This window comes from Polypterus senegalus, chromosome 1, assembly GCF_016835505.1.
Source record: "Polypterus senegalus isolate Bchr_013 chromosome 1, ASM1683550v1, whole genome shotgun sequence".
In the NCBI taxonomy this organism is placed as follows: domain Eukaryota; kingdom Metazoa; phylum Chordata; class Cladistia; order Polypteriformes; family Polypteridae; genus Polypterus; species Polypterus senegalus.
The window spans coordinates 58,780,762-58,805,491 of NC_053154.1; the positions used below are offsets into that span (position 1 = coordinate 58,780,762).

At 37.4% G+C, this 24,730-nt stretch overlaps 1 protein-coding gene across 1 annotated transcript in view; it reads right to left on the minus strand.

Annotated features, from left to right (window-relative positions):
- The window catches only part of LOC120526394 (doublecortin domain-containing protein 1-like), a 532,299-nt gene that overhangs the window by 70,577 nt on the left and 436,992 nt on the right, over nt 1-24,730 (minus strand). The window contains exons 19-20 of the mRNA XM_039749547.1: nt 18,916-19,039; nt 1,993-2,177 (exon numbers count right to left, since the gene is read on the minus strand). Coding sequence (XP_039605481.1) covers nt 1,993-2,177; nt 18,916-19,039 — 309 coding nt within the window. The remainder of the gene's footprint in view (nt 1-1,992; nt 2,178-18,915; nt 19,040-24,730) is intronic.

Here is a 24,730-nt window from a genome sequence, read left to right on the forward strand (position 1 = left end):
TCGCTTTTCTTTATATCTTGCGTGAGCTCAGCGAGCAACACTTTCAGTTCAGATAGCTCAAATGTGCCTTCTTGTGCTGTAGATGAAGCAGCAGACTCATTTTTGCTTTCAAGTTGATCATTTGTGTTCAAATTAAATAGGACCCCCACATTTCTCTCTGCTCCCGACTGCCACCTTGCTGCCGGTTACAACTTTATTGTGGACATTTGGCTTTTGATTGTACTTGTCAGTGCAATAGCTTGTTTAAAATTAATCAGAATCCTGGCTTTTTTTTAAATGATTCAGTCTAAGGTGAATATGCTGTAGGGCGGCATGGTTGCACAGTGATAGCCCTGCTGCCTCGCAGTTAGAAGACCCGGGTTCGCTTCCAGAGTCCTCCCTGTGTGGAGTTTGCATGTTCTCCCTGTGTCTGCATGGGTTTCCTCCCACAGTCCAAAGACATGAAGGTTAGGTCCATTGGTGATCTTATGTTGTATTAGATGACTGATGTCTGACCAAATTACAACATATGTGAAGAGAAAGGTACCAGAATGTTCAAAGATAGTACTTAGGTATTTTTGTTTTTTTTTTAGGATTGCTTAGTGATTCCTTTTATATATGTTGTGGAGAATCAGCTACGACACTGACAGACACTGAGACACACAATGTCCAAAAAGCACACACTTGTAATTTTCCTGCTTCTTTTACAGCACACACGGTGCACAAAGCACCACAATAATGCTCACAGTCCTTTCTTTTTCTCTCTCTCTCTCTTTCTCTTCTTTTTCTGTATTTTTCTCTGCCACCTCCACTCCTCTCCTGTAAACTCCGTCCTCTGCCTCCCGACTCCGGCTCTCCTAATGGAGTGATGCAGCCTCTTTTATATTGTTCCCTGAAGTGCTCCCTGACATCTTTCTGCCACACATCCTGGTGTGTCCCGAGGGAGATATTGCCCCTCTCCCAGTCCTTCTCTTCTCTAGGTCCCCGTTGTCTGCCACAATGTACATAAAACCTTGACTGTTAGGTACATATTTTTTATTTAAACCACTGCTGTTTATGTATTTATTTGCCTTCATGATACCAAATGTAAATCTGCCAAACAAAGAGACTGCATAGTGGCTTGAACTTAATCATGACAACAGTGGCCCTTTTCTTTTGTTTGACATAATCAGTTTGACACAGAGGCGGCTGTTGGCAGATTTTATGCTACTGAATTTTCTACAGTATACACAGGATATAAAAGGTAAGACAACTACTACACCCTTAAAATGTAACAAACTGCACATTATAAGTACTACTTAATTTAATAAATACCTTTTATTTATCTTGTTTCTGAAGGTGTAATATTAATATAAAGGCATACTTTTCTATTTTCCAGGCTGAGTCATTTGGCAGTGCTACAATCACGAGAAACAACTTAAAAATATTCAAAGTGATGTCAAATGTCTGATCGCTTCTTCTTGCCTAATGGTACATTTCAAAGGTTTAGCTTTATTTACTTTGCACAAAAATTGACTTCTTGCTATAGTAGAACAAGGTAATTAAGAATTAGAAATGAAATGAATGCATCAAAGACTTCAATTTCAGGCTTGACTTTACCTAAAAGATTAATTTTTGGACATTTGCATTTCTTCCACACTGTTCAGTGGACAGTGTAACGTCACGCAGCTCATCATTCAGAAGTGTCTGCTGTGCAAATATCTATAAAAATATTTAATCACCTTAAGAAAGTAACTCGGTTTATTAAAGTAGGAGGAATCTGAGGATGATAGCATTTCCCTTATGCACCAAGAAGAATTCACAGGTCATTAAAGACAGACTCAACTAGGGCTAAATTTCATTTGTAAAATCATTTTTAAAATTTACTTGCCTTATGATATTAAAGATTAACCTTGTAACATTTGCTCTATTTTACTGTATAAGACAATGAAAGTTACCCCCAAAATAATCCAATATATACTAAATTCCTTGCACTGTATTAAAAAAAAGAAAAAAGAAGAGCATTACTATTACTTTTTTCTTAAAATGTTTGCAATATCTGGTCCAGTAGTTGTTATAGCCTTCGTCTGGTCTTTCTCTCCATTTCTTAACACCCTTAATCTTATATGGATGTGACTTTCTGGAGCATGAAGGATGGATGGTTTCCTGAGTGGTGGGGCATGTGGAATTAAAGAACCCTCAAGAGGCCAGTTGAATTCCTGCAATAAAAGAGAAATTTGAATTGTTATTTCACATTACAGGGAAAAATACACATTTAGAGCCAGTGCATACAGTAGGTTTAATTAACCAGACCACTTCTAATTGGACCCATTATTTATAATGTAGATGCTGTCAAAACCCCAAGCAAACCCAATTTCCGATTCACTCTTGGTATACCTGCAGAGAGAGGATAGAAATAGAGTCCTTAATGGCCCCCTGCATCTCAGTCTGGCTTTAGCCAATTCAGTGGGTGGAATTCCTTAGAAGGTTAATAAAAAAAGGGCAACACACTACAAACTGGAGTGGGTACGTTAGCAGGAAAATGTGCCCAATAAAACAAGAGAAGAGAATAGAGAGAATATCAGTCGAGAACCCTGGTAGCTCCTGTCTCCATACCAAATCAGGAAGAACAAATTAAGTCAACCTTCAACATTCTAAAAGATAACTGAGATATTCCTTCTTCTAAAAAATGACCCAGAAGTCCCAAGTGAGCAGCTAACCACCTGTCAAGAAGGACACTTCATACCCCAGAAGACCCCCTCCCTTTTCACATTGATTAAACTTTTAAACAATCTCTTCAGCTGAGAACTCAATTTCAGAAAGGTTGACTTGAAACACACATTTCCATGGCAGAGTCATACTAGAATTATTCTGCCACAGATAAATTTAAAGCAGAATTTTATGAAGGAGAATTAGGAGATGTGCAAAGTTTGCAAACCAAAAATCAAAGTCCATCTGCTAACAAGCCTAAAAGTAGTCCTTAAATTCAAAGTCAAAAGAAACAAAGCGCAGGGTCTGTCCAAGAAAATGACAAACCAAAATGCTCTTGTAACACCAAGGTTTCTATCCACAAACTCAGATAACCTGAATGTTGTTGAGCTCTCCTATATACCTGCAAACCCATGACATCACAGGTCGTGATCTTCCGGTTGTCCTACAGAGCAAAATACAGCAGTGCATTACCAATCCCAAAATAGTGGCATCCAAAGAAAAACAAAATGGCATTGTAAGTTTTTAGACAAATGCTTTTTTTTTTTTTCTTTTTAAATTGTTACCACAATAAGATTCAGCAACCTCCAGACCCCTTAAATCAGTGGTCTCAACCTCCAGTCCTGGAGGGCCGCAGAGGCTGCAGGTTTTTATTCTAATCCTTTTCTTAATTAGTGACCTGTTTTTGGTGCTAATTAACTTCTTTTGAAATAAATTTAATTAACTTGCTCTTGAAGACTCAGACTCCTTGTTTCTTTTTTCCTTAATTAGCAACCAAACAACAATGAGATAGAGTTTGAATCAAAACATGACCAGCAAACTGTGTCCATCATACAATATCTGAAAATAAAGAAAGGTAAAGGTCTCAGGAATGTTGATCTGTGCAGATCCACAAAACATTTTAGCAGTGCTCTTAGAAAAGAGAAAACCAGCAATTTTGGAAATGTATGCTATTTCACAATGAGAGCAGCAACAAGATACGGAATTAAAGAACAAGTTTAGTTAACAAGAATCGGCTCCTAATTAAGCAACTGGTTGGAGTGAAATTGGTTAGAGTTTGAGGCACTGACTTAGTTGGTCTTTTGTTGGCTCACTCACTTCACGTTTCATTTCTGTTTGGGTGCCATTTAAGGGAAGAAATGAAGCAATTAAGAGGAATGATGAAAAAGTTCAGGGGAACAAATCTTAAAAAAAACAAGTTAAATAAAATGAAAGGAAAAGGAATCAATTAGCAGCAAAAATTGGTTACTAATTAAGAAAAGGGTTAGAATGAAAACCTGCAGCCACTGTGGCCCTCCAGGACCAGAGTTCGAGACCACTGCCTTAAATGAACAAAAAAACAAAGTTATGAAAGTGTATAATAAAAACAAATCATAAAACCTTTGACATTGTAGAGTCATCCCAGTGGACTGCACCTTGGTAATGTTTATAGGAGACTTCTTTCATATAACAAATGTAAGTATTAACATATGTCTTTTATTTGAAGAAGTCTCCCTAAAGCAATAATGCAGTGTACAAATCCTTAATATTAATTTTCCAATCCTTTTTTCCTACAGACTGTTTCCTCTGAGACTCACCTCAGGGCACCGGAGTCTCTAATCCTGACCTATCAAATTTACACTACAGAGAGACAGTGATGTTCAAATTACAGATGATGCAGTTTCTCACTGTCAATAAAGTTTACTTGTGTTAGTCTTTTATGATCTTGTGAGACTTTTCCCCTTTATGATAAATAATGCTATCTTGTTTATACACTATTCTGTAGTTGTTGGTGAACAATTTATTTTTGTGTAATATACAGGAACTAAAAAATCCATTTTGTTTCTAATTCTGTTCCCATATTCCATGTTATGTTTAAGCCACATATTGTCTAAACTCGTCCAGTTAGGGTCCAATACAACTTGGAGTCCAGCCACGTGCAAATGTTTGCTGACGACACTGCTATCGTGGGTGGTATCAAGAGTGGGCAGGAGGAGGAGTATAGGAACAAAATCAAGGACTTTGTGAAATGGTGCGGCTCAAACCACCTACAACTGAACACCAGCAAAACCAACGAGCTGGTGGTGAATTTTAGGAGGCCCAGGACCCTCATGGACCCCATGTTCATCAGAGGTGACTATGTGCAGAGAGTGCAGACCTATAAATACCTGGGAGTGCAGCTGGATGATAAATTGGACTGGACTGCCAATACTTATACTCTGTGCAAGAGAGGACAGAGCCAACTATACTTCCTTAGAAGTCTGGCGTCCTTCAACATCTGCAATAAGATGCTGCAGATGTTCTATCAGATGGTTATGGCGAGTGCCCTCTTCTACGCGGTGGTGTGCTGGGGAGGCAGCATAAAGAAGAGGGATGCCTCATGCCTGGACAAACTGGTGAGGAAGGCAGGCTCTATTATAGGCATGGAGCTGGACAGTTTGACATCTGTGGCAGAGCAACGGGCACTGAGCAGGCTACTGTCAATCATAAGAATCCACTGCATCCACTGAACAGGATCATCTCCAGACAGAGGAGCAGCTTCAGTGACAGACTGCTGTCACCATCCTGCTCCACTGACAGACTGAGGAGATAGTGCCTCCCCTACACTATGCAACTCTTCAATTCCACCCGGGGGGGTAAACGTTAACATTATTATACAATGTTATTGACTGTTATACCTGCCTTGCACTCTCCACCTTGCATTTTTTAACTTGCACTGCATTTTTATTTAATTAATATTGTTTTTTATCTGTATGCTGCTGCTGGAGTATGTGAATTTCCCCTTGGGGATTAATAAAGCACCGTTCTATCTACAGTATCTATCTATCTATCTATCTATCTATCTATCTATCTATCTATCTATCTATCTATCTATCTATCTATCTATCTATCTATCTATCTATCTATCTATCTATCTAACTATTTAGGGAAATTATGGAATCAGTTTCTCAAATATAGTTTGGTACTCAGGACACCAGACTATAAAACATGCTGACTATGAAACTGTACTACTTCTCCTTTTCCAAATTAAACTATTTCCTCAGAGTTAAATCTTCCTCAGGCTTAGATCACAACTGTATATCTGTTAGCTGGGTCTGGCTTTTTCTTAAAATTTGCAAGACAAATTACTTATGCTCTAACAGGATCCTTAGTACCAGGCTATTTCCATCTTTCATCCCTTCTTGCAAAAAACGTCTCTAGGTCAGACTACGAGTACCTTCTTTTATTTTAACATTTTAACACCTCATTCTGATAAGCATACTCTGTAAATGTATCAAAAGCATTAAGTGCTATCTTTATATGTACTATATTAGGAATCCACAAAAATATTAACAGATTGAGAATGCCTTTTACATTGGATCTGATCAAGGATTGTATATGTGTATAAATAAACTAAGCACAGCCCTCAGCAGAGCAGAAACTATTCAAAGAGTCGAGCAATAGCCTGCATGCATCTCAAGTTAAGGGTTAAGAACAGGGTGGAAGCTGGAACATTAATAATAAAATGACAAGTATGTCATAAACCCCCCAAAAATTAAGAAGGACTTGCAAATACTGGACTGCAAAAATGAAAAGGCAAAATTCAAGAAGCTCACAGAGGTCAAAAATCTAAAACAGCAGAGCTGAGCAGAATTTAGAAAACATGCTTCCACAGACGCTAGAAGGCACAATGGCACTGCAAAGGCTGAAAGACAAGTTCTGCCTTAAATGCACACACACCACTACAATTATGCAACTGCCGAATAATTAACATTGCTAAGCAGCTCAACAAGATGGGCAAGGTCAGAAACAAAAGGCAGTGCATGAAAGGAGAACTGAGATCCTGACAGGCATTATTTGAATTTAAGATTGAATAGTACAACCTATTTATCACAAATTATAACAGCAGTGTATATTTCTGCTTTAACTTCAGACTGTTGAACAAGATGTATATCCAGTACCGTAGTCTGACTAGCTTGATGGAGCTTTATCAAGGGGCATACTGCAATACCCTTGATTTGACCTAAGGAAATTGGTATGTGATGAGGCCTTCTACACACATGGAAGATTTTTCAAGCTTTTAAGAGTTCCCTTTGGGTTTCATGGTGCTACAGTATGTCAACATTTCAACATACGAGGTGAGACACAAAAATAACCGGATTGGTTAAAAAATAATATTTATTCATGAATTACAGCATTCCAAACATTATCACCTTCGATATACTCCTCCTTCTGATCTCTACACCACTCCATATGTATCTTCCATTGATCGAAACAGTGCTGGATGGATTCTTACTTGAGGCTCTTCAACAGGCTTGCCGTTTCTGTCTTCATTTCATCCATTGAAGAAAAATATGTTTCCCTTCAAGTCACTTTTGATTTTCAGGGAGAAGTAAAAATCACAGGGAGCTAAATCGGGCGAATAGGGAGGATGATCGAGGACAGGAATATTTTTGTTAGTCAAAAACTGCTTTACGGAAAAAGCATTGTGCACAGGAGCGTTGTCTTGGTGAAGCACCCACCGCCCCTCTCGACCAAGGCATTGAATGTCTTCCACATTTTCTTGTCCTTCCTTGAAATGTTTGTAGCACTCAAAAACTTGTGTGAGAGACAAACTGTTATCACCATACACTGTTTTTATCATTTCGTACGTTTCTGTGCTAAATTTTGCAAGAAGTTTGATGTTGATTCGCTGTTCAATTTTTTCATCCAACATTAAAGCGGCAACTTGTGTAGCAATTGTTGTGCAAATACTACATGGGATATACCTAGCCAGTTGGCAGTTTGAGATGGTGTGTAGGAGGGGATATATTTCTATGATTTACATTCAGGCGACCTCCAGACGATTTTCCAGGAAAGCTTGAAGCCTAGTCCGGTTATTTTTGTGTATCACCTCGTATGATGGCAAAAATTGTCAGCACCCTGTTAGGAATGGATTTTTGATCAATTTTTATGGGCTCTTCTTTATCAGTTGTGTTGATTTACTACTTGTTTTTGGGGGGGGGGTTCCTTGTCCTAAAATTCAAATCGATAATTAACTTTTTGATTTTGACCTTACTTTTGATTCTTTGTAATTATCTGTACTGTTTTGACAGCCATATTTAACAACACCATTTTGTCGATAGGGTAGCATCTCATGTTTCCATAGCTGTATCCTTGGATGTCATGACCTTTTAGGGATGGCACAACCTGAAAAAAAGCTCATCAAGTTCATCAAGTTCATTTCTCATTATGAGTTTGTGAATTCCTAAACTAAGTTACACATTTTTATACATGACTTTTCAGTAGTTTTGTATTTTGGCATTTAACAGTTTGATAAACTTCAAAAGATCTTTAGTGGTAGTTAATGTGAAATTCAAGTAGGCCTAGTGTTAAGTTTTGCTTTGCTTTGCATTTCTGAGTTTACTTACATTTTTGCTTTGCCCCTGTGCTGTGTTTGCTTGCTTTTCCATCTAATCTTCCAATTTTGACCTGGCCTGGCCCTAAATGGGATTCTTGTCTTGCATTATTATTTCTTGCTGTTTTCTTATCTCTTACAATAATCTCTGGAGATACTTCCTTGTAACAAAACCCTTTTTGCCTTGACTTGATCATCCAACAATGATGGATGGATTAAAAGCCAGAAGTCTACGTGACCATCATCATCAAGTCCTTCCGTGAGAACCCTAAATCCAAAGAGGACTGTTTCATTTATGTTAGGTAGAATGCCTAGAGGGGACTGGGCGGTCTCATGGTCTGGAATCCCTACAGATTTTATTTTTTTCTCCAGCCGTCTGGAATTTTTTATTTTTATTTTTCTGTCCCCCCTGGCCATTGGACCTTACTTATTCTATGTTAATTAATGTTGACTTATTTTGTTTTCTTATTGTGTCTTTTATTTTTCTGTTCTTTATTATGTAAAGCACTTTGAGCTACTGTTTGTATGAAAATGTGCTATATAAATAAATGTTGTTGTTGTTGTTTTACTAAAATCTTGTCTTTGATCAGATTGGTACTAACCTCTGCTTGTATTTTTTTATTTTGATATGTTTGCCTCACTTTATGGTTTTGATGCTAGTAAGGCTTGACCTTCTGGTTTTGTCTGACAAAGCCTTTTCTCCTGGTCAGAATATTATGCTAGCTCATCTGGCAACACACTCCCATTCTCAATATTCAAAAGTGCTTTAATTTTCAGAACCACTTGTAATCTTACCTCTTGCATCTCCAAGTGGTCTTAGAAAGTACAAAAAAATGTCTGCTTTGAATGCAAACCAAAAAAATGCATATTGGTGACCTACAAAACCAACTACTTTGAGGGAGGTGAGGAGCATGCACTGATATAGCGTATTGCCGCACCCACCACATGACAAACCACCTCAGGATCCCAGATTAGGACTCGAGTGCAGCCATGCAACATGTGACACCTCAGCACCACACTACTTCAGATAGAATGGAATAGTGTGATTTTTTTTATGGCGGCTGGAATGTAAATTCTGCCACCAGCCCCCAGATTTTTCCCTGCAGGTTGGAGGGCCTACATGCAGGGCTGGATGCAGATTAACGTCATACCCAGGACGGAGAAATTGCAGGTTAAGGGCCTTGCTCAAGGGCCCAACGAAGCAGAATCACTTTTAGCATTGTAAATGAAAATTGTCAAAACAATGCATACATATAGTGCAAGTGTTAGGTTAAACATACTTTAAAGACGGCATATCACAACAGCGCATGCTTGTTGCATAATTTAAAAAAACTAGGGGGCTTTGCCCCCTTCTCGCTTCACTCGCCAACCTCCCGGCCTGCATTATGCAACATCCACTTCGTTTCTCTGCCGCTCATGTATGTGGATGTCACTTTCACAAATCTTTTAATTCTCGTGGATACGCCTCTTCATTGGGAAGAAACACTACTTTTCCTTGATGGCAGCATGAATTACACGATCTACAAATCTCTGACTTAAAGTTTAAATCTGAATAATATATATCTCTTTTCGCTGTTCCATTCCTTCACCGAGTAATAATTTCCGTTTGATTGCGCTAATGTGATCTTTACCATCATTTGTCTGAGACTTTTGAATTTTACTACTTTCATTATTTCTAACCTGCTCTGCATGTGTATCGCTCCAATGTTTTTGAATTCTTTGTCATCTACTCTTTGTCTTTTATTTCTGGTCCCGGGCGTGGTTAAATCTCTTGGCACAAAGTGTCATCTTGTGGGACTTGAAAGTATCTCTCTGAAAAAGTCACATCTCGTCCTAGGCTAAAAAGTCTTGTCTCGTCCCAGGATTTTTTTATATAATAGAGAGATAATTATTTTATGTTGCTCTTAGTACTTTTAAATGCTCTAATGGATTACTGAAAGCAAATAAAAAATAGAAAATAAATAAAGGGGCTCAGACAATTGCACAACTGTTTGTACACCTAGCTGGAGAAATGTATTTCTCAAATCTTGTGATGAGGGTCACATGATTCTATGGACACTTCACTGTACAAGAAAAAATGTCTCCAGTATGAGCTGGTTTCTGTAATGTCTTAGGTGTTTAATAACGAGAAGCCTGAAATTATATTTCAGACTAAAACTATTCTACTATTATAAAGGATTCTGTTGTGTTCATTCTGCTGATCACTGATAATATTAAATGGCTGTACATAAATAAATGCTAATTTTCACTCTGCATCACTCCTTTCCCTAATCAGAGGCACTGTTCAGAATTTCATCTTTAAACAAGATCCTGACGTGTCAATAAACAAGTATTCTCTTAGCTGACTATTGCCCAAGAGTGTCACCCCATCCCGATGTCACAATGTGGCAAAAGGTCAGAGGAGGGTGAGGTTGTAAAACATGGGGTCAAGGCCACTTTGCTTCCCTCTTACAGAAACAGAATTTGTCAAACCTGGCAAATTAAGTCAGCAAATGTCAGTCAGAAAGATACATAACTCACACCAAATGCAAATTATTTTTAAAACTCATTTTAAATCATTACTTGTGGTACTCGATAAGCCCTTCAATCATTCAACATCAATCATGAAGATACGTGAGGCACCAGAGACTGATTTGGACAAAGTGGCCGAATTCTATTAAAGCCTAAATGGCAGAGCTGAGAAATCTGTTATTATGATGATTTACTTTCCTTCTTAACAAGCTGAGTCACAACTATTTTTCAAAATATATTGTTTTATTTTTGCAGCTCCCCAGTTAATATAACTGTAAACTCTATCACAAACAAGTGCTTTTAATATAGGGCAATTTGCAATATGTTAGTGTTATCAATATAAGTACATAATTTAAATGCTATATTAAATGTATGCTTCTTGTGCAGGTGCAAAATTTAAGGATGTGTTACCTGTACAGAAACAGTATTCACATTTGTTCATGGAGGGCTGACATTGGCTTTTCTACTTAGGCAGCTTTAAGTAAAAGAAAAGAAGGCTAGTATCACTGTTGTTGCTCATGATTATAGCTGGCAGAGCCTAAAATTGCATTTAAAGATTTTAACCAAATAAAAAGGATAACATACATTATATGGTCTAAATTGTTTGGGCACCTGACCATCACACTTATATGAGGTATCATTCAAAAACAATGGGCATAATATGGAGTTGGCCATCCTTTTGCAGGTATAAGAGCTTCCACCTTTCTGGAAAAGGCTTTCCACAAGATCTAGGAATGTATCTATGAGAAATGTTGCCCACTCAGCAAAAGTTTGAGAAGTAAGGTACTTGTATTGGACAAGAAGATCTGGCTCACAATCGGTGCTCCAATTTATTACAAAGGAGCTCAATAGGTTTGAGGTCAGAGCTCTGTGCAGGACTCTCCGATTTCTCCACATAAGACTCATCAAACCATGTCTTTATGAAGCTGGCATTGTGCACACGGGGCACAGTCATGCTGAATAGAAAAAGGCTTTCCCAAAATGTTGACACAAAATTGGACATGCACAATTGTCTAATATGTTTTTGTATGCTGTAGCATTAACGGTACCCTTCACTCAAACCAATGGGCCTAACCTAAACCCTGAAAATCAACCCCCGACCATTATTCCTCCTCCACCAAATTTTATAGTAGGCACTATGCAGTGCAGAAGGTAATGTCCTCCTGGCATCCATCAAACCCAGACTGGTGCATCAGAATGACAGAGAGTGAAGCAAGATTCACTCCAGAGAACACATTCCACTGCTTAAGAATCCAATGGCTGTATGCTTTACACCACGTTTGGCATTAGGCATAGTGATTTGAGGCCTGAGTGTCGCCCATTTCATGAAGCTCCTAACGTGCAGTTCTTGTGCTGGCGCTGCTTTCAGAAGCAGTTTGGAACTCTGTTGTGTGATGCAACACAGGATAGGCAATGTTTACAGGCTATACATTTCAACACTCAACGGCCCAGCTCTGTATGGTCTACCATTTTGTGACTGAGCTGCTGTAGCTGTTAGATGCTTCAACATCACAATAATTGGACTTGCAATTGATCAGGGCGGATTTAGCAGTTTCATGCACTGACTTGTGGCAAAGATGACATCCTATGACAGTGCCACGTTTAAAGTCATTGTGCCCTTCAGTACGACCCATTGTATTGCCAATGGAGCCAGCATGTCTATCTGCTTGATGTTATGCACCTGTCAACAGTGAGATCAGCTAAAACACCAGAAGTCAATCATTTTGAGTGGTTTCCACATACTTTTGGCCATATAGTGTAACTATTAAGATTGATTCATATATGTTTGATAAGCTTGGAAGATTTTTTCTTAACATTACTTTAATAACTCCTAATGGGAGCAGCCAAAAGACGAAAAAGAAGAAGCATCATAAATATATGACCTTTTTCACAGTGGAGAACATACTAGAACCCATAAGTACATGGAAAAAGTTTAAGATAAATGCCACTATGTGGATTAAAACAAAAGAACTATACACAAGGACATGTGCTATATTTCATAGAACAGCTGGGAAGATCCCTGTTTAGTATCCTTATTTTTTTCTAATTTAATGTACACAATCTATCTTGTGGGCAAAATTAGTCAGCGATGTAGCAATATACTATAAAGCCACTACATAACTTGGGTTGGATGCTGCATATAGACAATTCCAACAAGGTCAATAAACAGGTGCAGATCTCTTGAAACTCCAAAGACATAATTAACTATCATTAGGGGGCCTTTGTCTGCAATGCGTGACTTCCTAATCTCGAATTCTATAGATTGGTCGTCGATAATGGCAATTCAGCAGATATGAATGAACACATAAAGTCCCAATTTTTTTTAACTGATTTTTGATTTATTTTCATCTAAGGACTTCCATTTTTTTCTTACGAAATGTATCAAAGTAGTTCTGACGCTAATGAATACATAGAAAGCTGTCCTTAACAGTGGGAAATGGTACAGCACTTTAAAGGCTTTGTCACCATTTTCAGTCATTTTGTGTTGACGCAATGGGCAGTGAGTCCTAGCTGTGCCATGGAATAATAGTTAATAGTAGGGGAAGGTGACAATGTTAGTGATCCCTCAGCAAATACAGCACACGTCACGGAATGTAAATGGCAGCATGCACGGCCACACTATACGCTCTGCCACAGGTAAGTGCAGTAAGAAAGGCCTCACAGCCCTGCTCAGGGAGTACATCCAGTGCAATGGGGAGGTGACACTTTAAGTGATCTCCCTGCAAAGACAGTGTGTCTCTGCTGAGAGGTCAATCATCAGTTAGTGGCAGTTTTGTGTGCTATCATAATGCCTTTTCACTCTATGAGGTCCCATATCGTTGTCATAACCTATACAATGTTTAAGCATAAGGTCAACACGCTATACATACCAATGGTTAATTTTAGTTTAAAATGTTTGTGTTTTCTGATGTAAAACACAGTAATATTACTTCACTGTCATTTCATCAATATGCAATTAAGCATTATGCATTTTTGCTGAAATTTCAATTAACTGATATTTTCAGTGCAAGTTCTAGATTACATGCAAACTAGGTTATGAACGAGTTCTCTTCCTGCCAACATTCATAACTTGCCTGTTTATGACTTGTGATTTTTCAAATTAAATTTTGATACTTTCAGTCATCCATTAGAGCATTTAAAAGCCCTAAGAACAATATAAAATGATTATTTTTTAAAATTATGCAACAAGCATGCACTGCTGTGATATGCTGTCCTTAAAGTGTGTTTAACCTAACAGTTACAGTATATGCATGCATTATTTTGGCAACTTTCATTTACAAGCTTAGTCTAAATGGTTTGTAATTTTCTTATGCTGTGCAAAAAGTAGCTGTTATTTCTTTTATAGAGATTCCTAACATTTCATTAACCTTAGGTGATCTACATGCTGTGGGACAGCACAAAGCAAACCAGCACGATCAGTAAGGTATTTTTAATGCCCCTTATGTAAAGGTTAATGCTGTATTTATCAAGACAGGACCAGCATGTTTTACATTAATATTCAGTAAAGAACAACTTGTAAAGATTATTGTTGTTTTCACTGCAAGAATGATTTTGCTGCTTAGCTTGCTCCAGTTAAATGTCTTCTATGTCATCTATGCACTCAACGTGCCTCAGACTGTAAATGTGACAATAAAACTCAGTATGAAACATTATAATATGTCTGACTCTCGCAGGACTGGATTGCTTCTGTAAAATCTCATTATGTAACCAATTCATTTCTGTTACATTTCTGCACATACTTATTTAAATCTAATTCATTTTAATGGTAAGCTCTTGATAACTTAAAGCTTTACTTGAAATTCATGGAGGAAAAATAATACTTTAATGTACTAGAAAAGGAGAACAAACTGTTAAATTCATCAACAATCAACTTAACTTTGCAGGTATGGAAGAATAGGTAGTCTTGGCCTATCTTCATTAAGCTGTTTTTATTTCTGCACATTATGTGTTTAAATTTACAGACTCAAACCCAATTCACCCAATTCAAGGTCTCAAGGGTTATGAGTCCCTTCTGGCAGTTTTGGATACAAGGCAGGAAACAACTTTGGTTACTGCTAACAAAGGGCACATATCTGTTCTTGTCCTCTTAGACCTGAGAACAGCATTGGACACCATAGACCATCACAGTATACCTTAGACAATGGGAGAATCTCTTGGGCAGTGTTTTAAACTGCTAATAGTCATATTTGACTGATAGGAAATTCTTTTGTTAGTCTTGGTGATTGTAGTTGGCGATTCATGATTCTGTAAATTGCAATGGTTTCCAAATTAAGCACTAGGGACTCACTGGGGTTCCAGGTCTTTATTCCAACCAGATTCACAATCAGTGATATTAATTGATAATAACTGATTTCATTTAATTAGCTAGTGTTTTTTTCTTTCTTATTCTACAGTACATTCAGAATAGCATAGTAGTATGATTTTTTACATTCATAAGACATTTAGAAATAATTCTATTTTTGCTATAGCTTTGTATGCTTAACTTTCTTTTGTTGTTTTCCTATTAATTTGCCATCTTCTATGGAGGAGGAGCAAAAGCTTTAGATTCATCAAAAATTCCGATCTACATTTTACAATGGATTTCGATGTTTTAAGATCCTCTGATACCAAAAACATTGATATCTCGATGATGGATGTGTCTGTCTGTTTGTCACAATGTGTTGAGGATGGTCTAGAACTAAAACGGCAGGACATAAAAATACTCAAAACTTAAGCCTGTTATGAGATGATGATGTGCTGATTTGTTTTTGAGCCAACTCGTGCAAGAAAAAGAAGCACTCTAGAGGAACCCTCAAATTAATTTTTGATAATATCATGAGAATTATGGCAAATACTGTAATTCTGCAATTAATTATGAATTCTTCTTGTCTATTGCTATTGTAATGACCTACAGTATTTTATGATCAGAAAGATCAGCATCAGAGCGGTAAATAATTGCTGAAATGTTATAGAATAGTTCAGGTAACTTGATTCCTAGGAGGCAAAGCCTACTAATGCTCATATCCAAATTTTTTCTGTGTAGTTTGCTCTCCCTGTTTAATCCGGATAATGACAACAGCCAGCAGAGCAGGGAAAACCAAACTGAGTGATAAAATGCTTCAACTACTTCAGCATCAGAAGATCTATTGATTAGTAAATAATGGACTAAAGACCCAGAACAACTAGAAAAGCAGAATGAAAATCAGGATGAAAATATTGTTAAAAAGTAAAATGAAAAACAAAAAAATACCAAACATAGTTTTGTAATTTCAATGAACCCAAAACACAGAAACTGGGAAATAACAGTCTACTTAATTAGGATAGGAGTCAAATTAAAAAAAATATATTATTTGGAACAAAAACCTGCAGCCACAGTTGGTTTCCAGTTCTGAGTTCGGGAACCATTAGTGTATGGATCTATTCTGGACCCTGCTGCTTTTTAATCTAAATGCTACCATCAGGCCAAATTATTTCAAAGCACAAAAAGAACTACTGCAGTTATGCAGTTGACACAAAGCTTTACTTATCTATAGCACCTGATGACTCTGATGCTCTGGGCCCTCCGATCCAATGTCTTACTTGTATTTCTAAATTAATGACTAGTAATTTCCCAGCTAAATAAGAAAAAAGTTTTTTATGGTTGGCAAAAATGGATATAGTGAAAGTATTAGAAATAAACAATCCCTTTGCATTAAAAGTCAAGGCGTAGGTAAGAATTTAGGTGTAATCATGGACTCTGTCCTAAACTTTAAACCACCCATTAACCATATTCCTAGGACAGAGCTTTTCCATTTAAGAAACACTGTAAACAATTTGACCTCATAGCATTGCCAGAAGTTGTGAAATTAATTCATTTTTTTTAGTCGACTAGATTACTGGTATGCACTACTAACAGGACTACCTAAGAAAGACATAAATCAGTTGCAATTAACTCAGAATGCAGCAGCTTGAATTTTAACCGGCACACCTCATTAGTCTTAGCATTGTTATATTGGCTACCCATGTCCCATAGAATTGACTTTAAAATATTATTAATGGTATATAAAGCTCTAAATAATCTTGCTACTTCCTACATCTCAGAATGCTTGTTCCCCAAACCCTAACCTTAGACCTTCTGATAGCGGTCTGTTATTATTCCAAGAGGTAAGCATAATAGAAGTAGTGGGTCGGCCGTTTGCTGCAATGCACCAAAAAGCACATTACTTCACCAATAGAGATATGTCAGGCTAACACCTGTGGATCATTTTAGAAAACTCCTTAAAACCCACTTTTATAAATTTGGCTTTATGATAAGTACATTAGAGTTGTACTGCTAATAGACTACACATGCACAGAATTATACTCCTCATGGATCTACAATCTTTACTAATCCCTACTTTTCTCTGCTTTCTTTTCTGATTTTCTGTGGTTACATTTTATGTAACTGAGGCCATCTGATCTTATCATTGTACTCCTTTTTACAGATTCAGAATGCGATTTTATATATATATATATATATATATATATATATATATATATATATATATTGTGCCAGACTGCTGGCTGCTCCACCAGGACGCCAAAGAAGAGAAGGATGGGGGAAGGCTGCTACTGTGAGACACTGCCTACCCCAAGACGCCAGATGGCAATTTCCCTGAAGCATAGTAGTTCCCTGGATTAACGCAGGGCATCATGGAATCTGTAGTTCGGCATCACAGCCCTGCTGGATACCATGGGTGCCCCCAGGAGATTCTGCACGGAGATCTGGGGATTTTTATTTTCCATATAGCCCGGAAGTACTTCCAAGTCATGGGGTTGGAAGCCCCACAGTACTTCCGGGCTGAAGAAAACCTCAAGTCCCCCATCTGACTAGGAACTGCTGGCAAGTCACAGTGATAGAAGAGCTTCTGGGTCAAGGACTGTATAAAGGACTGCTGAAGACCCAGCAAGGGAGACAGAGCCGGGAGGAGTAGGACAGAGCTTGCTGTGAGGTGTGGAGGAGAAATTAGGAATTATTACTTTATTGTGTTTATTGTGGCTGTGGTGTTTAGGAGGCACTATTTCAGAAGAAGAAAAGATTAAAAGTCTCTTTAGTGCTTTTAACCTGTGTGCTGTGTGTATCTGTTGGGAAAAAGGTGGGCAACAGTGCCACCCAGTGTCCACTCAATTACTATATATATGGCAGACGTTAGCCGACTTGCTGACCAACCACAAGTGATAGCTTGTAGGTAACCACCCATACAGTCAGATTGTGATTCAGACTACTAACGCTTTGAATATATATATATATATATATATATATATATATATATATATATATATATATATATATATATATATATATATATATATATATATATAGGGTTAGGATTTTAAATCACCTGTAGCTCATAAACCGCTTGAACTATTGACCTGAAATTTGGTACACATATACTACATGAAGTCTACTATCCACTTTCAGGGTGAAGATTTTTATTACTCTTTTTATTTTTATTTCATTGTATTGTAGAATCAACTCTTGGCAGCGGCCAGCAGGGCAGCCTTGTGGCACATGCGTATGGGTGCCGTTCTCATCCCTACCACCTTCGCGGTCACTTCCTCTACCTCTTCATATCTTAAATCACTCTTGAGGCAGATTGAAGACTTAACTGCCAGCTTAAGTGAAAAATTAAAGAAAACGTACTAAGTAATTGCAACACAGACTTAATCAGTTTTAACGCAAAAAGATGCCAATGAATGAAGAGAAGAAGCAGGCTGCTAGTGTGGAGAAAAGAAGAGCTACTCAGGAAGCAGCAAGAGCATCAACCTCTGAGCAAACGAATGCTAAACGTACAGAGAAAGAGAATGAAAACTAGGAATGCTCAAGTTGAGTGGATTCACTGCACATTATCGTGCAGTACACCGTTACTGGTGTATGTATATATATTGAGTCTACTTTTCCAGTAATAATATATCTCTGTCATGTAAGCCTATATTGATTTATGTTTTATTACTTATTAACCTTATTTAATGTGTTTTTCTTTTGTTATAACAATTTCGTTGTAAAGCACATTGAGCTGCATCCTTGTATGAAAATGTAGTATATAGCTACACGCTGTTGTTGCTGGCAAAGACACCAGTCAATTGCAGGGTCCTTTCATGCACACACTTACAAAGGGAGCTTATTTCAAACTACAAGGTAACCTGACCTGCACACCTTTGAGATGTGGGAGGACATGCAACCTACACACAGACAATAAAAAGGAACAGCATTCAAATCCATAACACATAATACTTAGCAGTAGCACTAACCATTGTGCTTCCCACACTATGTGCTTGCTGAGCTAAAATGCAGAAAATAAAAATTCAAAGGTAAGACTCAAAAATAAAGCATTTATATGAAGATGCTTAAACCAATCTGTCCAGTTTCAATTGAAGATTACCTCATTCAAATCTCCATTCGGCAGCACAGGCCACATGTAGGTCAATTTATTCCATAATGGATTCTCCACTTTTGAAAATTTCCACTGTCCTACTTTAGCTGTACCCTCGTGCTTGATGGCCCATCTGATGACAGAAAAAAAATAATTAAAATTGTAAAGAAAACTGAACAGACTACTAATAATTCATGTATAAAATTTTATATAAAAGACATGTTTTTAATTGCGACATAAATAGAAGTTAGCGGTGCATGCTAAATTGTTGCTTTAATTCAAAGTAAACAGCGTGCTATACAGTATAATTCACATAATCCCTTTAACAATAGTAACATATTTAAATCATCCCTCTTTTTTATAGCCTTATAGTCAAGCTGTCAGGAGTCAATTTTGTGCCTGTCATCAATGATGCTGACACCATGTCTAAAGACGGGAAGGACAAGCATATGTGGATGTCTCAAAGAGTGTGCAACCAATGAAAAATGTAGGAGGAAGATAAAACAAAACAATAGACAAAAAAATGTATCTTATATAATAAACGAGGGAAGTTCAAAAAGTTTCCGCACTTCGTTGGAAACGGTGAAAGCGAGAGGAGTAGTGATTGGGCGTTAAAAAATTGGGTATTCCCTGGGAATATTGCATTGCAAATGAAGGTGACTATCATAGAAAAGTGATGTCATTTGTTTTTAAAATTCTTAATAGAGTTAAAAAAAAAAGTGTGGAGACTTTTGAACATCCCTTGTAGAAGTGTCTTGGAGATTGCATTATGTAAATAATGTTTTTGCATTTTTTAAATAAATTTCTTTGTAAACAATGTTGATCACAAGCATTAAAAAAATTAATGAATTAAATGAATTAATCAAGTGGCTGAGATTATAGGGATATTACAGAAGGGAAGATAAAGTCAGAAACACCAGAAGAAAAGAGATTGTATGCTGCAGACTACTACATTCAAAGTAGTTAACAAAACTAAATTCAATTCTAACCAGAAGATTGCTCAAAAATGTGTTTTTTTCAGTAAATCTATGGTTTTATAACAAAAGTGGAACACTATTTTAGACTTTAATAAGATATCCACCCTGACGTCATGGGTCACAAGGCACATGCATCACAAGCCAAGTATTGTACATCCCATGTCAGCCAGAAACATAAAATGGTGAGGCACATAGAAACAAACACAAAAAAGGATGCTACCATTATATGGATAAAATTATAAACAAATGGAAAATACAAATGGAAAAATATTAATGGGTCCTTGAAAATAGGTGCTAGTTATTTTATGCAGCTTTTTGTTCATCATTCTTAAATATATTAATTATATTATTCAGGAGGTTGCAATTATAACCAACCTGGAGTGGACCTCTGCAGGTTGAAACACTAACCATGTTAGACTGAGCACCTCAGAGCCTCAGCCTCAGCAGAACTGAAGCTCGTTGGCATCAAGTAGACAAGAAAAGAACAATAAGATGTCAAAGTTAAAAGAACTTATGAAAAATCCCAGGAAGGTTCAATGTTTTTATTTAGTCATATATACACAAGAAAACCATGCCTTCTCTGTCACATCCAATAACAGAAAGAAATAAAGTAAAAAAAGAAAAATAGACACAATATAGGTGAAAACGTACACAGAAATCCTAAGATATTTACACCATTGGTAAACTTTTTTTTTTTGCTAAATAAACTCTACCAATCGAAAATTTTATTAACTGCGATATTTTTTAAAGAGGTATAGCACTGGGAAGAAAGGAATTTCTCAAGCAACTTTGGAAGAATTTACTACTTGATCACTTAATACAGCAGTCCACCAAAGCTATTTGTCTCAGTTTTACATTTTCAGAGAGGCCACATGTAATACTGACTTCTACCCACGAGTTACACACTCACTGAGAAAATCATTAGGCACATTATACTAATACTGGGCAGGGCCTCCTTGTGCTCTCACAACAGCCACAGTCCTTCATAGCATGGACTCCACAAGCTGGTGTAAACATTGTTTTGAGATTCTGGTCAATTCTGACTCGACTGCATAAAGCTGATTCTGCAGCTTCGTCAGCTGTACATTCATGCCACCAATGTCCTGTTTTACCACATCTCAAAGGAGATTTTTCAGATATAGGTCTGGTGATGGGGAAAGCCACTGAAGAACACTGAACTCATTGTCATATTGGTAAAACCAGTTTGAAACAACTTTTATTCTGTGACATGCTATGTTACCATGCTGGAAGTAGCCATTAGAAGATTTGTAAATAGTGGCTGAAAGGGATGCACATGGACAGCAACGGTAGGCCATGGTATTAAAATGATGACTAACATTTGGCCGAAAGTTTGCCAAGAAAACATACCCCACACATTTATGCCATCACCACCACCAGCCTAAACTGCTGACACAAGGAAGGTTCAGTGCATGGATTCATTCTTTTGGTGCCAAATTCTGACCCAATCATCCATGTGTTTCAGCAGAAATTGAGATTCATCAGGCCAGGCTACATTTTTCCAGTCTTCTAATATCCAGTTTTGGTAAGCCCATGCCCACTACAGCCTCCACTTATCTGGTTCACAGAAGAGGAAACTGATGTGGAATTCTGCTGTTGTAGCCATCCACCACAAGATTTGACATGTTGTGTATTCTGAGATGCTTTTCTGTTCACCACAGCTGCACAGAGTGTCTGTTTCTGTCCACTCATACCAGTCTGGCCATTCTCATTTGGCCTTTCAAATCAACAAGGTATTTCCATCCACAGAACTGCCCCTAACTGGATGTTTATTTTTTTGCACCCTTCTGAGTATCTTGGGTGTGAAAATCATAGGAGATTAGCAGTTACAGAAATATTTAAACCAGCCTGTCTGGCACCAACAACCATGTCACAGATAGAATCACTGAGATCACTTTTATCCCCATTCTGGTGTTTGATGTGAACATTATCTGAAGCTCCTTATCCACATCTGCCATGAGTTTAGGTATTATGCTGTTGCCACATGATTAGACAATTGCATTAATAAGCAGATTTAGCTCAATGAATGTACATGTTACACTTTATTGTATTAATTTTATATAGTGATTGCTCAAACAAATGAACATAATGACAGGGCAAATAGCTTTAAAAAATATATATACAGATTGCTGCATATACTGTGTATATATATATATATATATATATATATATATATATATATATATATATATACAGTATATATACTTTATATATACACATGCATATATAAATATATCCATCCATCCATTATCCAACCCGTTATATCCTAACTACAGGGTCACAGGGGTTTCCTGGAGCAAATCCCAGCCAACATAGGGTGCAAGGCAGGAAACAAACCTGGGCAGGGCGCCAGCCCACCGCAGGGCACACACACACCCACACACCAAGCACACAGTAGGGACAATTTAGGATCTCCAATGCACCTAACCTGCATGTCTTTGGACTGTGGGAGGAAACCCATGCAGACACGGGGAGAACATGCAAACTCCACGCAGGGAGGACCTGGGAAGCGAACCCAGGTCTCCCTACTGTGAGGCAGCAGCACTACCCACTGCACCACCGTGCCACCCTCTATATAAATATATATATATATATAAATAAAAATATATATACATTTTTCATGTTTCATAATATTTACAATGGCCTGTCGTGTGAAAAGTCTAACATACTTCATGTCTAGTTCATTGGAATCCTGAATTGAATAAAGAAGCATGAACTTTTTATTTCATACAAATATGCATTTGAATATCTTCAATAGCTCAGAATAACAGTTGGAGCTGCAAGACCACTGATATCAAAATTTAGAAGTAGTATGAAATATGAAAAAAGAAAGTGAAAGAATGTAAAGGCAGTCCATACAAGTAAAGCCAAAAATAAAATCTATACCTAGTGTCACCACTTGGTGGAGACAAGACTCCATGAAAAGTTTTATTTATTGTTTATAATTTATTTAGAAATGCCCCCACAAAGTCCCTTAAAGCATTCAGAGTTTTATCAGCGGAAAATCACTAAGATATATTTCTTAACACATTAATAGAAATAGTAAAATATCTAATATATACAGGTAAGATAATCAAGTTCAAATCAATATTGATCCTCCTTACATTTCTGACTTGTACTGAATATGAACATTTTAAATGTGTTTCAGAAACGGAATAAAGATTTTTGCATTAACAGGGACAGAGATGACACTCATCCATCAATTTTTCAAACCAGCTTTTTCTGTTACAGCACTGGACACAAGAGACAACAAGAAAGAAAATGTCTGTTCGTTGCAGGGAACATTTATTTTTATGCAAACAAAAAAAGAACACATTTTATTTATATATTTATTTTATAGAAGACCACTCTATAATTAAACTTCTTTGCCCCACTTCTCTAAACTGTTTTAGCAGTTTCAAAAAAGAACAAAGAAATCACCTTATTCTAATGAATACCACTACATTGTGCTTGGCTGCAGGGTTGCAGGTACAGTGCAATCGTTCTCATACATTTTTAAAAACTGGTGCACAAGGCAGGTTAAAGGATTTGCTGCCAGGGACACTCATTGAACTGGAGGATGGGGCTCAACTGGTGGTCTTGCCATTTCCAAGCCATTTTATTACCAATAAGCACATTCAATCATACCGGGCCAAACTAAGAGTTTTTAGTTAAAGCATGTAATTGAGAACTGGGTTGTTGGGAGCAAATGTGCATGGATACAAGAAAACATAAAACCCACATAGATGGCAACCAGGTCAGGAATTAAAGTCACGTGCCTGGAGGGAAATCGCAGGATAATGTCCATTTTATTAGCTACTCTATCAGTTGCTGGATCGATTTGCTTGATATTTTGTGAAATGTTTTAGGTGCATTACATGTTTGATTGCTTTAAAGAAGACAAGTGCAAAAAATGCTGTTACTGCCGTCTTTGTGACATGCAACAACTAAGTCAAGTTACTTTATAAAAGGGTAATGAATCAACTAATTTAAATGTTACTTGGTATCACTTTAGATTATGTGTTCCTAATATGCTGTACTTACTGTGTAATTCCCCGTATAATTATAGAGTATTTAGGTGTTATTACCTTGTACTTACTGTGTAGTACAGTGTAACACTATAATTAAGCACTCAGTTTTAATTGTTATTCCACAATTTTTATAAGTATGTATATAAATTATGGAATAACAATTATAATTGAGTGCTTAACCACAACATTACATTTTGTTACACAGTAAACACAAGGTAACACCTTGTTACTCTGTAATTATACAGGTCTTTACATGGTAAGTACAGTGTAATTAGGAATATCTAATCTTAAATGATACCAACAGTCCTGGGTGCATATTGTTTCTTTAATCCACAACACCTTTTTCCAAAGTCCACACCGCAATATCCAATCCACAATATCTCCTTCCCATCCTACAGTTGGGAATCATCTGCTGCCTCCTGACTGGTACTTAACTATTGGAGCAAGATAGATTCCTTTAATGATAGACCTTCAGGAGCCATGGCCCCACATAATGGAAGCACTTCTGGGTCATACAGAAGCCTCCCAAATCAGGAAGGTGTATTCCCAACTGAGACCCCCTGGTGGCACCCAAGGACCCCGACACGGCTGCCCTTCGAAACTACAAGTCCCAAGGAACCCTGCAGGTGTCCAGGCTGGGGCCAAACCAGAGGAGCACTGCCGTCTGTCATGCTGAACTGAACTGTATTCATGGATGAACTGTTCAGAATCGTCCGGTCCATCCATTATTCTTTTAACTTGGCCGGGATAGGAATCAATAACAATCCTGGCTTGGATGTGAATTTTTGCATGTTGTCCTTCCATTACGACTTCCCGACC